Source organism: Hoplias malabaricus, chromosome X2 (genome assembly GCF_029633855.1).
Source record: "Hoplias malabaricus isolate fHopMal1 chromosome X2, fHopMal1.hap1, whole genome shotgun sequence".
NCBI lineage: Eukaryota > Metazoa > Chordata > Actinopteri > Characiformes > Erythrinidae > Hoplias > Hoplias malabaricus.
Genome location: NC_089819.1, coordinates 31,929,383 through 31,948,232, shown reverse-complemented (window position 1 = coordinate 31,948,232; position 18,850 = coordinate 31,929,383). Strand labels below are relative to the sequence as shown.

The 18,850-nt window shown below is 38.5% G+C and overlaps 1 protein-coding gene across 3 annotated transcripts in view; it reads right to left on the bottom strand.

The window, feature by feature from the left end:
* Window positions 1-734: 734 nt before the first annotated feature.
* LOC136676342 (DNA annealing helicase and endonuclease ZRANB3-like) overlaps window positions 735-18,850 on the bottom strand; it is a 166,768-nt gene continuing 148,652 nt past the window's right edge. For all 3 annotated transcript variants that reach the window (XM_066653271.1, XM_066653273.1, XM_066653272.1), the window contains 4 exons: window positions 12,476-12,839; window positions 8,015-8,146; window positions 7,095-7,186; window positions 735-1,139 (listed from right to left, as the gene is read on the bottom strand). In XM_066653271.1, coding sequence (XP_066509368.1) covers window positions 1,115-1,139; window positions 7,095-7,186; window positions 8,015-8,146; window positions 12,476-12,839 — 613 coding nt within the window. In that variant the 3' untranslated portion in view covers window positions 735-1,114. The remainder of the gene's footprint in view (window positions 1,140-7,094; window positions 7,187-8,014; window positions 8,147-12,475; window positions 12,840-18,850) is intronic.

Here is an 18,850-nt window from a genome sequence, read left to right as displayed (position 1 = left end):
AAAGAACACAAACATTTCTTTGTGGAGGGCAAAAGCTTCTTAGAGAGTACAGCACAGGCATGATCATTTCTGACTAGAAAATACCCTGGGAAACATTTGACTTTACAGGCAATTGAGCTTTAAGCACAATGAGCGTGAAAGAAAATGTGTGTATTTTGAAGCACAAAATGCAAAGCCTTTAATAAATGGCATAGTGCTTTATAAGTACAGCCTTATCCAGAGTAGAGAATTATGATGCATGTTTTTGAAGTTGTTGGGTCTAGGTTTGTTTCCTCTCATAGACATATTATGTAGCTCAAGTTTCTCTTAGGCACATAAGCAGCGGTGGTTTTTTTTGTGTATTGAGCAACCTCAGTATTGGCAATATCCAACATTATCGAGGGATGTTTACATTTTAAACTCTCAGATAAAAATGGTACAGTAGAGGTTATTTGACATTATTGGTCACTAAAAATAAAACAGTTGTGTTAGAGTCCAGAGGTGTTCCCTAAAGGTACATTACAGGAGAGGTGAATATTTGTTATATTTAATTGTAGAACTGTGTAAAATAGAAGGACACAAAAAGAAGGTTCTGGAAATGAAATGGGGCCTATGAAATCAACCCTATTTTCCCAGAATCAAAATTAGAATCACTTTATTTTGCCAAGTATGTTGCACATACAAGGAATTTGTCTTGGTGAGTATACACATATATAAAATGTAACATACAAAACAAGCCAGACAGTCCCAGAGACAACTATCAAGTATCAAACTAAATGAATCCAGAATATAGTATAAATAAAGTGGGCAGAAAGTGTCATGTGCAAGGGGCTAAAGTGGATGAGTGATATTAGTATATATATGCAGATGATAATATATTGTCAATATGACAGTCTCTGCACACTATAAATGTACTATAAAAACTATTACACAGAGTTGTGCAAATATTATACAGAGCAGATATAACACAAGTAAGGTGTAGGTTCTGAGAAGCAGGTTCCTTGTTTTGATGGCTCTGAGTCTCCTGCCAGAGGGAAGTGGCTGGAGGAGGTAATGTCCAGGATGAGAAAGGTCAGGTTTAATTTTGCCAGCATGCTTGGCAGACTACAACCAATGATCCTCTCTGCTGTCCTGATTATTTGCTGGAGTTTGGCTCATACCTGTGAGGTGGATGAAGCAAACCAGATGGTTATGGATGATGTGAGGATGGATTTGATAATTTTGAGTAAAAACTATCATCAGATCAGTCTGTGGCAGATTGAATTTCTGAAATTCTTTTCCACTTCCAAAAAGGGGAGGTGGTAAAGAGTGGGGGTTGTGTCTGAAGTCTATTACCATCTCCAGTTTTCTAGGTTTTTAGCAGCAGGTGGTTGCTGCTGCACCAGGAGACCAACTGCTCAATTTCCTTCATGTAGGCCAACCCATCACTGTGGGTTTTGAGACCCACTACAGTAGTTTCATAAGCAAACTTCAGGATCTTCACAGCTGGATCCTTTGAGAAACAGTCATTTGTGTAGAGCAGTGGCGATTGCTCTAAGACTGCAAGGGAAGCTCAGCGTCCCCTAAAATGTAAAAAATAAGTGATCAAATATATACTGTTGTGTGTACATGTCATTGAATAAATATGCACTACAACGCGCTCAACTTTTGTTCAGAATCTGCTTCTTATCACTGGTAAAGATGCGGCTTTCCCCTCAATCATTCCCTTCACAGTGTTTTAAACAGTGTGGACAGAGTTCAATAGTGAAGCAGCGAAGTGCAGCGAAACGAGACGAGTCATTGGATAAATGCTGGGCTTTGTCCCGCCCATCGGACACTCAGCGTCTCTGGGGGTCTATGGGGCAGTGGGCTGGCCTCGGCTGGCCCAGATGCTCAGCTTCTGCATGATGATTGGATGATCTGTCTGAGGCTGAATCCCTTTTTGATTGACAGCGAAATGAGCGAATCAGCGATCCTTTGGTGTAAAGATATGTGGGAGCACAGGCGGACACACTTCACATGGGCCGAGGCCGTTTAAGCACCTTAACTCTGCTGGCCATTGAGAGGACACTAGTCAAGTCCCTGGAAAAGATGCCTTTTTGGTACAACAGGGTCAAAGATCATTTTCTTAAAATGGAATGGAGGGTAGAATTTACGTATAAATAAACCGACACATTTTATGATGTAGGCCAAAATTGAGCTTCCCCTCCTTGAAAGACCAGCACCCGCCACTGGTCTAGAGACTGAAGAGAAGGGGTGAGAGAACTTTTTGATGCTCCAGTACTGAGAGCCCGGGGATCTGACGTGTTTTCCTAGCCGCACCTGCTGTTTTCTGTTTGTCAGGAAGTCCATGATCCATCAGCACATGGGATCAGGACACAGACAGTTGAGACAGTTTGACCTGCAGTAGCTCTGGTAGCATGGTGTTAAAAGCTCAGCTGAAGTCCACAATTTTTTTTTTAAATCTACAATTAGAATACGGTACTATGTTATGGTAATTATGTTCCCTAATTAGAGGTATGAATATGTAGCTTTGAGGGTACCACCACAGTGACTATTTTTCTGACAGTGCATGGTCATAGGAAAAACTGCTTATCTTATTCATCCATTTATTTATTGTTTGGTCGTGTAGTGTGTAGCAAAGTCATTGACTCAACATCAAAGCGAGTGCAGTCATGGATAAACCATGAAAATACATGATAATTTTGCAGAAAGCACTGTAATATTTTTGAACCTCAAAATAAAATAGAGGTCTTTTCATGAGTTCCAAAAGCTGCACTGTGAAGATATTTTAAGGAGTGGAAAGCATAATAAGCTAAATATCCATTGACATCACTTATTCAAGAAAAAAATAGATATGGATATTTTAATTATGGGACCTGGTGTCACAGTTGTGGTCACTTATAGACTTCCAAACCAACTGACCACACTTTTATAAGATAAAATCTTAGTCCATAGACTTAAATATGAAGTATTAGACAATGCAGTGAAAAGACAGTGATACTTCTTTTCTAAGAAAATAATACTGTTAGCTGGCTAGTTTCATGGAAGAACCTTTTGATTAATTTGTTAAAAATTCTTTCTAAAATGTCGGGCTTGAAGATATCATCATGCAGATGTAGAGCTAAAATGTTGTTGTTTTGGACTTGACTGTGATGAACTCAAGTATTGTAAGCTTTTGTGTTCGTTTCTTTATTACCTTCACACATGTTATTGTTTTCTGTTTTTTTTTATTTTTTATTTGAATCCATTTGTGTCATACTGTTGCTCTATTTCCTTATTATTAAAGTTGTTGTGGATCCTTTTCCCATAATAAAGCAGCACAGTTGGGTTTGATGAGGACAAAGAGGGCTTGTCACCAGCTGATGGTACTGACATTCATTACTCACCAACAGACACTCAGAGCAGCATGGGATTTTATTTCCCTTCCTGTATTACGACAAAAACTGGCTTGCAGTTCATATTCATGCACTAAAATTGATTCACAGTTTATACACTCCACTGCTAGGATTGGTTAATGACCTGCTAGTAGTTGTTGCTCTTTCATTATTATGGGTTAGAATGAACACTCAAAGAACTCTTTACATGATTACATGGTTCTTTGCACAGTGAAATGTTGGAGAATTTGCAATGAAATGTTCCATTTAGTACCCTTTAGAAAAGGGCTCCGTATGACACCTAAAACAAGCTTGACATAGTAACTATAGAAGAACTCTGTTTGGTGCAATATAGAACACTTTAGCATATTTTCCAGGAACATAAAGAAAGGTTTCCCAATGTAAAAAAAAAAATACTACTAAAGAACCACAATTTTAAGGGGAGTGTCTGTGATTATGGGGAAATGCTGTTATCTCTGGTTTGTTTACATGCAGAAGTTATATCTTTTACGTTGGAAGAGCACATTTGAGGGGAAAAAATTACTCTTGTTTACATGTGGATGAAGTTTAACTTGACTATATGTTTTTATTCACTGTTTGAATTACTACAGAAACTTGTTTGTTTTGGAACACTTTCAGTAATGCCGTTAGCCTGAATCAAAGTAATCCAATACCTCATAAATAGGTCAATATTACCCACCTCTGGAGCAGAAAGAGAGAAAATACCTGGCATATCAGATCAACATTCTTTTTTTTTTTTTAAACACTAACACCAGGGCTTTTTAAAAGGCATGAGGTTACAAGATTTTAATCTTGAAACACTCAGCAGATAAATACACAGATCAACCATAACATTATGGCCACCTTCTTGTTTCTACACTCATCTACTCTCTCAGCTTTACTGAGCCCATAGGAGCACTTTGTAGTTCTACAATTACAAACTGAAGTCCATCTATAGCTCTGCATACTTAGTTTGCCCCCTTTCACTGCAGTGACACTGATGTAGTGGTGGTGTGTTAATGTGTGTTTTGCTGCTACGGGTGGCTCAGACACAGCAATGCTCCTGGAGTCTTTAAAAATGCGTCTCACTGTTCACTCTGTCCACCTTGTAGATGTAAATTCAGAGAGAGTAGCTCATCGGTTGCTGTAGTTTGTGTTCCTCATCTAATTCAGCGCCAGTGCCAGGTATAAATGGACAGTCATAGCTTATTCACTGTTAAATCAGAGTGAGATATGAGACACATGAAAATCATGTGGATTTATGCCTATTACAAGCATATCAAAGTAAGGCCCTGTGGGCTTGTGTACAGTAAAGTAACTAACTCACCTGTGTCATGCTGACCATAGCCCCATAAAACACAGATGCAGAATTTTCCTGGTTTTATTTCCCTTTTTCAAAAAGGAAATGTACACAGAGCTTTCTGGTTCGATGTTCTTTCACTTAGCACATCACCGAGGACAATATAACGTAATTTAATAATATAAAATATAATGTAATTCGTTTTTTTTCACTGTTTGAATTACCACAGAAACTCATTTTTAACTATATTATTTTCTGTGTTTACTTTTGGTAATGCACTTAGCCTTCTATCGTATTTGGAGATATTACACATTAAGTGATCTGCAACAGCAAAAATAAGTCTGTATTACACACCCATGGAACAAGAATAGAACAATATCCTCATTAAAGTTTGTGCTTTTTAATGTTTTGAGTGTTCCCCGTTGTCTAAAAAGCAGCAGATGCCTTTTTCTGTGCCATGGCCAAAGAGAGAGAGAAAGCCTAGCATACCAGATGAGACAGTTTTTTTTTAATCATTTACTGATATCTGGGATTTGTAAAAACATTAGGTTTTGAGCACTTAAACAGATAAGTGAGCTAGCAAATGGTGAGAAACCATCAGCTGAGTTTTATCAAAAGGTGTTTTTGTTTTATATTAAAATCCTGAAAAAACATGCTAAAGGGTTATATATTGAACCAGAAATGGTTCTTCTATCGTTACAATATAAGAATAATTTTGGTGCCATACTGAACCCATTTCTAGAAGATGCTAAATAGAACCATCTAACACAGTACCTTTTATCATGCAAAAGGTTCTTCGAGTGTTAAGGTTTCTATATAAAATCCTTTTATTTCCTAAAGAACCCTTGAAGAACCATAATGTAAAATGTGTAGACATTATCACAGTGCTTCTTTTGCAAACCCAGTCAAAGCTTTTCAGACACTGCTGACCAGTCTGGACATGCAAACCAAAGAGAAAAGAAAGGTGCTGTGCTGAATTTACTGGAGAGAGAGAGAGAGAGAGAGAGAGAGAGAGAGAGAGAGAGAGAGAGAGAGAGAGAGACAAAGGGAGGTACACTGTAAGTGCTTAACATTCCTTTATTTATCCTAATACAGTAACCTAGCCACTGATTTACTACTGTCTGAAAACTCTGATCCATCAAAAAGGATTAAATTAGACCAAGACAGGTATAACAGTGTTAACCAAATGTCCTTGTCCTTGTCCTTGTCTTGTTTTCCTAGAAATTTCCACTGTGCCAGAATGATTCAATTGATGCAGCATTGCATGTAGCAAGAGGTTTAGAAAGATGAATTAAAGTTGTTCAGTAGAGTTTCTATAAACAGAAACACAGTTTAAAAAAAAAAACAGAGCGGAAAAAGAAAAAAGAAAGAACGAACGAAAGAAATAAACAAGCCTCTCTATCCACAAGGGTGCCTATCATCAGCGCCTGTTGCTATGGTGACAGGCTGTACGTGTCCCAATGGCATTTGTCAAGTTTACATAAGGAACTGAGATGGATTCAAATCACGCAGATATTGAACACTTTTTTAGATTTTTAAATCTAATACGTATGATGTACACTTCTCTCACATGTGTATGCAGCAAGGACATGGATAGAATTTTTCCTGCCCTTCCAGCGATTTTAAAGTTTCTGTCAAATTTCAGTCAGCACAGGAGGGGTGAGAAACATGACAATGTTCAGGCACAGTAGTGCTACGAAACCCTGCCTGTGATAAAAATACCAGCAAACAAGTATGCCTAGGCTCCGTCCTCTCTCTCCATCTCTAAAAGATAAGCTGTCTCAATCAGTAGAACCAGCTCAGCAGTGGCAGACTGAGATCATGCTGGTCACTTTGGGACCACATGCCGTTCTCTGCTAACTCACTCTCTCATTTTTCCTGCCTCTTTCTGTTCTCTTGCTCAGCCTGTGCTGCAGCCAGAAAAAAATATGGCTCTCCAAGACCAAACAGATCTACCCTAAAGTCAACATTATTTGAAGAATTCTCACATCCATATACCAAAACTATCAGTAATCAGGTGTCACAACAATAACCTGGAAATTTAACAACATAAAATAGCAAAAGCAGTGCTAGAACTAGTTCTCATCTGCTTTTGGGAAGTGTATTACCCACATCTGCTGTAAGGATAGGCTGCCTCATATTTTTTGTTTATTATTGGTGGGATGCTTTCCTTTGCAATATTAATATTGCAATGATCTGTAATGATATGTAAGTAAGCCTTCTGACCAATCCTGAAATTTTCTTACTCAAAAAATATTGTGATCTTGCCTGATTAAAGCTCATATTTAAGGCAAGAAAATGGTGACAGGCTATGACCAGAAAATATGTACATTTTGGTCCCTGTCACGGCAGCACAAACCGTCAATTACATTCTGAAATGTTTAGCTTTTTAGGACTATTAATTGACTAATGAAAGACTAATATATATATTGCTTGAAAAAAGGCCAGAGCCTCATTACTTCACAAAAAATTGTGTGATGTCAGATGACAGTTTAGAAGCAGCTTGTCCTTTCTTCATCTGACTCCTTTCTTTGGCTTGCTGTGCAGTCCTCTATATAAAACAACAACAACAAAAAAAACCACATTGGTTACACACCAATATCTCACAAAAAAAAAAATATGTAGATGAGGGTGTGGTGGGCTGATATACTTAATATTTCTCCACCTTTAGATTTCTGAAAACAGAACAAAACACAGACTATAGCAACTACATACAACTATAACTGCTTGTTGAAGGAGAATTAGACAAGGGTTTTTTGCTCTTGGGGCTCCTAATCTAATTAATTTTTATAGTACTGTATTGAAAAACTGGGGAGGGTGGTGGGAGTTGTTTTTATTCACTGTTTGAATTACTACAGAAACTCATTTGTTTTGGAACACTTTCAGTAATGCAGTTAGCCTGAATCAAAGTAATCCAATACCTCATAAATAGGTCAATATTACCCACCTCTGGAGCAGAAAGAAAGAAAATACCTGGCATATCAGATCAACTTTCTTTTTTTTTTTAAAACACTAACACCAGGGCTTTGTAAAAGGCGTGAGGGCATGAGGTTACAAGATTTTAATCTTGAAACACACAGCACATAAATACACTGATCAACCATAACATTATGATCACTTTTTTGTTTCTACACTCATTGTCCACTCTCTCAGCTTTACTGAGTCCACAGGGCTGGGTGATGTCAGCACTTTGTAGTTTTACAATTACAAACTGAAGTTTATAAGTTACAACATGAGTGTCTTATCATATCTTCTGTTGGCACACTTGCCTTTGGGCTGAGAAATCTTGTGTTGTGAAACATCTCCCTGGTGCAAAGTATGTTACATGTACTGATGTGTAATAACATGTGTTGTGTAGAGAGCTGAAAGCTTGCTTTACCATCCGATGACAGACAGTACAGAGCGTCTGCAGGTTATCCAGTAAACACTGGCCTCCTCCACTGTAGACTGGATTGATGTGGTCCACCTGCCAGAACTGCCCTTCCACTGGGTTACGAATAATCTCGTTCAGCTACAAAAAAACAAAACAAAAAAAACACACATTTAGTCTTAAGGTGCACTAGTTAAGAAGACTGAAAGGCTACCATAAGGGATACAGACCTAGAAGATGCATTTCTCTTCTCTAAAGCCAAGAACAGATGGCCATAGTCTGTGCCTTGTTATTAAAAGTGCCAGAGATTCTGCAGCAGCTCTTTTTCATCCAAACTGCTTTCACACTTCAATCTTTCATGTTTGCTGGGTATTGGCAGTGTATACGTGGTGTGTTTGAGTGTGATCTCATGTTTTTATTCCTAATGGAGACACAATGGTTTGAAAAATCTCCCTAATATTGTCTTTCACCCTTTAAAAATTATTTTAAAATAATATATATATAATTGAAAATGTGAAACTCATATATATATATATATATATATATATTACAAAGAGTGACCTATTTCAAGTATTTATTTCTTTTAATGTTGATGATTATGGCTTACAGCCAATGAAAACCCAAAGGTCATTATTTCAGAAAATTAGAATAATCAAGACAAATTATCAACAGTTTGCCGACAAGATTTATGGAGATGTGGATTTCATTTTCCAGCAGGACTTGGCACCTGTTCACACTGCCAAAAGTACCAATACCTGCTTTAATAACTACAGTATCATTGTTCTTGATTTGACAGCAAACTTGCCTGACTCAAACCCCATAGAGAATATATGGGGTATTGTCAAAAGGAAGATGAGAGACACCAGACCCAACAATGAAGATGAGCTGAAGGCAGCTATCAAAGCAACCTGGGCTTCCATAATACCTCAGCAGTGCCACAGGCTGTTCACAGCCATGCCACGCCGTATTGATGCAATAATTCAAGCTATAGGAGCCCCAAGTATTGAGTATTGAGTGCATATGCTTTACATACTTTTCAGTAGGCAAGCATTTCTGTATTAAAAATAATTTTTAAATCTTATATAATATACTAATTATCCGAGATAATTTTCAGGTTTTCAGTGGCTGTAAGCCATAAATCAACATTAAAAGAAATAAATAGGGATGCACCGATTTTTCATTTTTTGGTACAAGAACCTATAATTAGCACCTTGGAGTAGTTGATATATTAATAACAGATAATTTTATCTTCTGTAATTAATTGTAAATTTACATTGGATTAAAGCAAAACAATTTTTTTTTTATCATAGGACAAGCTTTTTATAACACTCAATCAATGTAGGGGGAGCCAAGGAGCACAAATATAAAATCTTTCTCAGTGTTCTTTTAATAGGGAAATATTTATACATGTAAACACTGTTACAGAAAATGTAGATGTATAATACACAGTCCCTCACAGACATGGCACATCAATGTGTGCGTTGGTAAAGCCCTGGTTTGTCGGCATCTTGTTGCCGTGAAAAGAAACAGGAGAAATCATTAAATGGGTTGCAACTGCTGAGCCCCAGGGGTTTCTGGGTAATGTAGTTTTCTTTCCAAATTGCTCTCTAGGCTGTTTTGGCTCACTGAACAGCGACAAGGGACTATGGCGGCATCACAAGTGCTTTATCTTGAGTGGAAAACAGAAATAATGTGAGTGTGTGTATGAAAGAGCGAAGGCTGGAGAGTGAGCGAGGGGTCCTGCAAGAGCTGAACTGAAAGCTGAACCAAAGCAGTGGCATTTCAGTTTGCAGAGGCTGTTTTAGGCTCACAGCCTCCGGGGAAGCTAGAGCACAGAAATCAATCCACTTCCTTCCACACAACAAAAACAGCGACATCCCATAATTATCCACATGGAGCCCCAGGGTGCCCACAGAGGATGATAATCACTGAATACAAAAGGGGAAGATTCTTTTCCTTACCTTGGTTGATACATACACACACAGGCCATCCCCTCAATACATATTTTGTGGCCATGTAATAACTTCCCACCTCATCTCTCTGTTTGACTAAAAATTTGTGAACATCTGACCATCTACAGGTGTATACAAACTTTTGGACATGTAATGTATTGAGTCTTTATTTATATACATGAATGTAACATTTTAACACATCCTTTGAATGTAAGATCTTGTTCACAGTTTAAGGTGTGTGGAGGCGGAGTGAGGGTGGGTGGGGTGCAGGGGTATGTAATATAATTATAGCTCTGTTTAATGTGGAACAGAGCACTGCACAATTTAATATGGAAGGTGCAGCGAATTTGTAATTCTAGCTAAAATACATTACTTATTTTGCAAGCGACATTTCCTTTTATGTAAAAAAAAATATATGAAAGCTAGTACTCTTCTACAGTCACGCATGAGTTTACACTCTGTAACTTACATTACTTTTTCTAACTGTGGTGATTTACATTGGAGTACCAACCATCAGGAATTTTACCATGGTTTACTGTGATACCGGTAACTATTTCATGTCTAAATACCACCACATGTTCAAACAATGCCTTCTAGATCTCCAGCTCTTCTACATTAAATCCACCGGTGTGTGTGATATGAACTGAGATTTTATACCAAGGGCCAGTTAAAATAGAAAGCATGGCTTTGATTTGAAGCTGTTGTTGCTGTTGCCAGTAGCTCGGCCAAAAATGGCAAACAAATATCAAACTTGAATCTTGCAGCAATGAACTGTGAGAAAAATCAATGCCCATCTGACAGACCAGGTAGTCTGTTAACACCACACCTTCCAGGAATGCTCCTCAGTTTCTGTATATTAGTAGTTATTAGATGTTTAAGCACTCAGATAGGTAATATGTTGTTGTATTGCATTTTAGGGGATTACTGTTTTTGTTATATTTTACAATACATGTTTTCTTCTGACTCAACTGATGAATTTTAATAATATTGTATCAGTTATTTGATCGCTTTCATTAAGTGTTCAGTTTAAATTTTGACTAACAACAGAACACTCCAGGAAGCTCTGCAGGTCTGGGAAGTCCCCTGCTCACACCACCCCAACATCATCTCCAGGGAGAATGTAACATCACATGGTTCATTTCATAACTCAGAAGATGGTGTCAAATGGATTTCTGAGATAAACTATAGCTCCCTTCTAGAATTTAGGGTAGTTATCATAGAGAAATTCCCTAATGTTTTTAATCTTTCCTGCTTCTCATGTATCAAGGTAGCCCATTTTATTATGTGAATGTATAATCTATACAATAATAGATTAGATAGATATATCATCATCATCATCATCATTTTCTTCTCCGCTTCTCCATTTCAGGGTCGCGGTAGATAGATATATAATAGATAATATATTTAATAAATCAGCTGTGTTGATAAAACGGGCCGTTGGTTATTTATTTGTGTGTGCACTGATTTTGGGGTCAAGAACCCTTTAATGTATAAATTATAATAAAAATAATTAATAAATAACTGACTCTGCTACACTATAATGTAAGATACCTCATACCTCCAATACCTCAAGTTATAGGACTCCTTCTTGTGTCTTATTGCTTAAATCAGCCTCAAATGAACACAATTACACCCAAATATAAGTGGTTTTCATACATTAAATACAATACTTTGTAATGTTTATAGGTTGTTTAAAATGTCCACATCACTATATGCATGAGCAAAGACTAAAGATTGTGATAGTATTAAACATGGTTAATTTTATCTGAGCATCAAGATGAGAAAGAGACATAGATAAACTGCCCTCCTCACTACCTAATACCAAACAATCAAGACAACGGGTGAAACTTAAAATATCAGAGAATTTACTGAATATGTCCAGCTAAAGAATAAGCTAAGACCTGAGAATGTGAATTTAGTCATTTCATACATGAAGGTACACCACATTATCATAAAAGTCTCACAAGATATTCTATCTGTGGTTAATTGATTAAACTTGTGCTTAAATTGTAAAACGTATTAACTAATATGTGCAGAAGCTGACAGTCTTAATGGAGAACACAAAGTAAGGTCAGTATTCTGCAAGGACTGATGTTTAACAGTAGTGAACAATGTGGGTTCACTATTTGGCAAATAATATGTCACCGTTACTCTGTGTGTTATAAATGGTTATCAAATACTTAAGTTGTCAATGTGTTTACAACCTAATTAGTAACCACGTAATAAACAGATGAAAACCTTTATAAGTATAGTTTTATTCTAAAGTGGTACCCTCTCTGTTCTATGAGTAGGTTTCACTTGTTTGAAAAGCAGCTACACACACAAGTGGTTCGACACACGAAAATGTATCCTACCACTCCGAGAGGCAGCTGTGCCAGCCAACTGTTGTCTAATAAATCTGTTCTACAGTGAGTATTACTGGTTTGTGAGGCAGCTATGCTGCCAGGCTTTGTCCAGTATCACTATTACTGTTTGACACATCTCCATCAAATATTTCTGTTCTACAAATGCATCTCACCTGTTTGAGAGGCAGCTGTGCCAACCAAGTGTTGTCCAGTATGTCCTTACGGTGTGTTTGAGGAGCATTTTGAACGTGTTTTTGAACGTGTTCAAAGCTGGTGGGCTTGAAGGCCGCAGTGCTGACACACACCCTGCTCAACCTCCAGCACACGGGCACGCATGTAGCTCTGATTTGAACGAAGCTGGAACGCTTCCATGCAAGCCCCACCACAGAAGCCCCCAGCCCAGCCCGAGTGGTCTGCGCTGGGCTTCTGGCAGGACAAGCAGAGTGCTTTCCCTCCAGAGTCCAGCGCCTGCACGTAACCCGACTCACTGTCGGTCTCCACACACACAGAACTGCTTTCGAGCTGAACTCTGCCTCTCTGTGGACACACACAGAAGAATATACAACTCCATTTCCAACAAAGTTGGGACATGGGCAAAAGGTAAACAAAAACCAAATGCAATAATGTGCAAACAATTTAAACCCTGTATTTAACTGAAAACAGTACCAATAAAGCATTTTAACAGCTCACATTGAGAAAGTTTGATGTCAGTCTGGATGACTTCCCAGAAAGAGACAAGTTCTATCATGTCCCCCTTGTACCATCATGGATGCTGACTATTGACCTGTGCTTCTATAACAAACCAGATGGTGCTTCTCCTCTTCAGCCCAGAGGATGCAGCATTCATGATATCCAAAAAGCACATCAAATTTTGATTCATCAAACCACGGAACACTTCTCCACTTCACTTCAGTCCATCCTAAATGAGCCCAGGCGTATAAATTGAAGTAGTGATTTCCACTAAACATCTCTGTTTTAAATTCTGTGCAGTCTAAAGGCCCAAAGACGACAGCCACAGTAATACATAATGGAATACCCAAGTTTTTTTTTTTTTTTTTTACTATTTTAAATTGAGAAATGTTATTCTTGAATTATTTCAGTATTTACACACACCGTCTGTCTCTTAACCAGTCTTTTGTTCACTGTCACAACTTTTTTTTGGAACGGGTTGTTGGCATCAAATTCATTCATTAATTCATTGTCTGTAAATGATTGTCAATTTCAGGGTCATGATGGGCATCAAATTCAAAATGGGCATTTATTTTTCAAAAGAAAACAAAAAGAGAGTTGCCAATTTCCTCATTTGAAATAATGTCTTTGTTCTATTTTCAATTCATTAAAGGGTTTATATAATTTGAACATGGATTGTGTTTTTATTTACATTTTGCTCAACTTTTCTGAAAATGGGATGGTACTTAATTTATGCATGATTGAAGCAACTGCGTGTTATAGTATTTGTAATGCTAATCCATGTAGATGTAGCACCCATTTCTACTTCTGATAAATGTAGTTACAGTTATTGAAAGTTCATTTAAGTGTTCCATTTCAATATGTAGTGGAAAATCTAATTTAAGTTTAAAGTGGACAGTGAACATATATCTGGATCTGTATCCTAGACCAGAGAAATATCAGGGATCTCTCTCTCCTTGTTCCTCATGTTCTCCGAGATATTTCCTGCCCTTGGAAAGCTGCTTTGAGGCATTGACTGCATCATGTAATAGGAATGTTGATGTAGGATCAGATTCTCCATGTTCTTTTATGAGATAAATGGCAAACACCACCCCTACACTGAGACTGATGGTGAATATTGCCTCACAAAAAGCCTCTTTAGTAGTTTGCTCTCAGGCTGGCTCCTACACTTGTCTGGTTCAGGTGGGTGCAGCAGGTGAGAGAGAGCGAGAGAGAGTGGGAGAGGGAGAGAATGAGTGAGTTGGCTGATGAGCAAGCAAGTGGGTGAAATAATGAGCAGTTGCTGGCTGCTTTTCTGTGCAGTGATGAAGGTGCTTCTGATGCTAAACTTTATCAGCACTGCTGATGTTGTTCAATTGCAGAAAAATGTCTGTTGCTCTCTTGCCCTTTCTTGGTCGTTCCACTCCTTGTACCCTCTTTTCTTAGCTGAATGTCTCTCTGTTCCCAGTCTCTTTTACTAATAATAATGATTAAGGAAAAAAAAAAACAGACAGTCCTCAGAAGGGCTTAATTTTCCTCTCTTGGTTTCCATAGTAACCTTGGCGAGCGTGTGCGGGTTTGCGTTTCAGGAGCTTTCTCATCCCTGTGCTAAGCATTCTCAAGCAGGCTCTGCAGCATGCGCACACACACACAGAGGTTTAGCAGGGCAAACAGTCTGCCGCTACACACATAATTACACAGGGAAATGTGCTTTCAAAATAAATTGTGACTGCTAGGCAATATTTTTTCACCCGGTGTTGCAAAACCATAAATATGTATCTGTCAGTTCCACTCCCAGCCCCACCCTGACCTGTGCAAAGTAAGGAGGATGATGAGGGAAAAACAGAGTGATATATAGGGGGGACATATTATAATGTAGATAATGATAAAAGCAACAGAGAGAGAGAGAGAAAGAGAGAGAGAGAGAGACTTTAAAAAAAAAAAAAAAAAAAGACATGTGGACATCAGACAGTGTGAGTGTAAGCTCCTGAGTGTGGCAGTGTATCAGCTGGGAGCCAAAATTCATTGTAGTGGTGCTGAAGCCATTGGTGCTGTACTAACAAACTTAAGTGTTTAGTTTAACGCCCTTTTCCACCTCTAGCGATAAATATAGTGGTTGTATTTGTAGTAAGTGTCAGCTAGTTAGCTCCCTGGTGGATAAAGTGGACCAGCTAGAAGTGCGCATCCGGAGCTTATTATTGTTGAGGGATAAACAGCGAGATTCAGTGTTAGCAACTCCGGGTGCCTTAGGGAGAGTTAGCACCCCCACGACTCCGGCGTTAGAGCCCTCACAGCTGGGTGAATGGGTGACGTCTCGGCGTCATAGCCGGAAAGCTAAGGCTGATGCTAACGCTGAGGCCAAAGCTAGCCCACCGGGACACCACGCTCCTCCGATTCGCGTGTCAAACAGGTTTGCCCTGCTCAGCGAAGCACCCGCTGAGGAGCCTGTTAAGAGTGCTCTGGTTATAGGAGACTCTATTGTTCGGCACGTGAAATTAGCTACTCCTTTAGGGGCGCCGGCAGTAACAGTTAGCTGTTTATCTGGAGCCAGAGCGCCGGATATTAGTGACAACCTTAGACTGTTAGCTAATAGGAGATATTCGAGGGTAGTCATTCATGTAGGGGCCAATGATATTCGTCTGCGGCAGTCTGAGGTAACTAAGGGTAATATTAGAGAGGTGATTAAACTGGCCCAGACGATGTCCGATGCCGTAATCTGCTCTGGCCCCATACCAATGCAGCGTGGCGACGAAGCTTACAGCAGACTTTGGGCGTTAAACTGCTGGATGTCCAAGTGGTGTTCCGAAAATCAAGTGGGCTTTATAGACAATTGGTTACGTTTTGAGGGCAAGCCTGGTCTTATAGGTAGGGATGGTATCCACACCACGCGGGAGGGTGCTGCCTTACTTTCTTGCAGTATAGCACATAGTCTTTTAGTTAGTCAGCAGAGTAGTGTAGATAGCTGCTGACAATCCAGAGCCGGGACCAGGCCGCAGACAGACAGGCTAAACCGACCGTCTGCGAACTGTCTTGAGACGTCACCCAGGTTCAACTGTATTGAGACTGTGTCTTTCCCCCGAACTAAATGTAAAAGTAGAAAAACAAAATCAGCCTGTTTCAGCAACCTAATCAATATTAAATCATACACAACACCTAGCAGCAACACCTCAGAACTAAAATTTGGGTTACTCAACATAAGATCACTAAACTCAAAAGCACTCATCGTAAATGATATTATAAGTGATCATAAATTCAATGTTTTCTGTCTCACGGAAACGTGGGTTAAACCAAATGAATATTTAGCACTAAATGAAGCCACCCCCCTAGGCTATAATTATGCACATAGCCCAAGAATATCAGGCAAAGGAGGTGGAGTATGTGTAATTTACCAAAATACCCTAGAAATTAGTCTTAAACAATGTGACACCTTCTCTTCTTTTGAGGTTCTCTCCACTATTATTACAAATCCGGTCACAAAAAAGGACGCATTTTTATTATGCAACATTTACAGACCACCAGGGCCTTACTTAGAATTTCTGAAAGAATTCAGCGATTTTGCTACAAACCTAGCGGTGTGCAATCATAAAGTTATAATTGTAGGAGATTTCAATATCCATTTTGAGAAGGAAAGTGACCCACTAAAAAAGGCATTTACCTCAATCTTAGACTCTATTGGTATTACTCAAAATGTAACAGGGCCTACACACTACTGCAGCCACACTTTAGACTTAGTTCTGACACTAGGTCTTAACATTGACAAAATTAATATCTTACCGCAATCCTCAGCAATCTCCGATCATTACTTAATTTCATATGAGCTACGTTTTATCCATAATATATGTAAGAACCCTCGCTATTCTACAAGGCGTATAATAAAACCATCTACCGCCCTACAATTTATAGAAAACCTACCAGAACTATCGACCCCAGTTCCAACTCCATCAGACCCAATGGACCTAGATGTACTAACTGATTACCTAGAAAATACCTGTCGATCTACTTTAGAAAAGGTAGCACCACTTAAACATAAAAGTATAAGACAGAAAAAGCTCGCACCATGGTATAACGATAAGACCCGTACTTTAAAACAAACATTACGAAAACTAGAGCGGAAATGGCGATCAACCAAGCTTGAAGTGTTCCATTCTGCCTGGAAGGACAGCCTTATAGAGTATAGAAATGCCCTCACTAAAGCTCGCTCAGCATATCTGGCCTCGCTGATCTCCCATAATAAAAATAATCCGAGAGCACTGTTTAGTGTGTTTTCTAGAATTACAAAAAAATCAAACAGGTTCTGAACAACTAATTCCAGCAACTCTCACCAGTAAAGATTTTATGGACTTTTTTAATAATAAAATTGAGAATATTAGACAACAAACTCTAGCCACAGGATCAAATCCATCCTGGCTGCCACCTGATGTGAATGAAATAAAACATAATATAACTGTAAAAGAAAGACTTGAAACCTTTTGCCCACTCCCACAATTAGAACTAGAGAAGATTATCACCTCCGCAAACTGTACAACTTGCACACTTGATACAATTCCCACAAAGTTGCTCAAAGAAGTACTACCAGCTATTATTGATCCTCTTTTAACTATAGTAAACTCATCGCTTAGTCTGGGCCATGTACCCAAAGCTTTTAAACTAGCAGTTATTAAACCTATGATCAAGAAACCAAATCTTGATGCTAGTACACTGTCTAATTACAGGCCTATTTCTAATTTGCCATTTCTGTCTAAGATCTTAGAAAAAGCTGTGGCCCAACAACTTAGTATCTTAAGAATCATATATATGAAAAATTCCAATCTGGATTCAGGCAACATCATAGTACAGAGACAGCTCTAGTCAAGATAACAAATGATCTTCTTCTTGCCTCTGATCAAGGCCACATATCCCTGTTGGTGCTTCTTGACCTAAGCGCAGCCTTCGATACAATAGACCACAATATTCTCATAGAAAGGTTAGAAAACATGGTTGGAATCACAGGGACAGCCCTATTATGGTTTAAATCTTACTTAACGGAACGTTATCAATTCGTAAAAGTAAACAATCTAAATTCAAATTATTCTAAAGTAAGATTTGGAATTCCACAAGGCTCTATTTTAGGACCATTATTATTTACATTATACATGTTACCGCTAGGCACAGTTATAAGAAACCATGACATTAACTTTCACTGTTACGCAGACGACACACAATTGTATATTTCAGCCAAGCCCGATGACAAACACAGATTAAAGAAAATAGAGGACTGTGTAAAAGACGTGAAAGGCTGGATGTTGCGTAACTTCCTCCTCCTAAACAGCAACAAAACAGAGGTCCTGCTTTTGGGTCCAAAAGTGACAAGAAATAAATTATCAGACTTAATTTTAAATCTAGCTAACTTTCCAGTTAAACCTGGTTCAGCAGCAAAAAATCTTGGTGTCATAATTGACCCGGATTTATCATTTGATCAACACATAGGTAGTATCACTAGGACAGCTTTTTTACATCTTCGCAATATTGCTAAGATTAGAAATGCCTTATCCCTTCAGGACGCAGAAACATTAGTACATGCCTTTATTACTTCAAGGCTTGACTACTGTAATGCACTACTGTCAGGATGCACCAGCAGCAATTTAAGAAAACTTCAACTAGTTCAAAATGCTGCAGCTAGGGTCCTCACTAAAACTAGAAAATTTGAACATATCAGCCCAGTTTTATCATCACTTCATTGGCTGCCTGTTAAATTCCGCATTGACTACAAAATTTTGTTATTAACATATAAAGCTCTACATGGGCTTGCTCCTGAATATCTTCAAGATACAATTTCCTATTATGAGCCCCCACGTTCACTCAGATCACAGAATACTGGATTTTTAAATGTTCCCAGAATT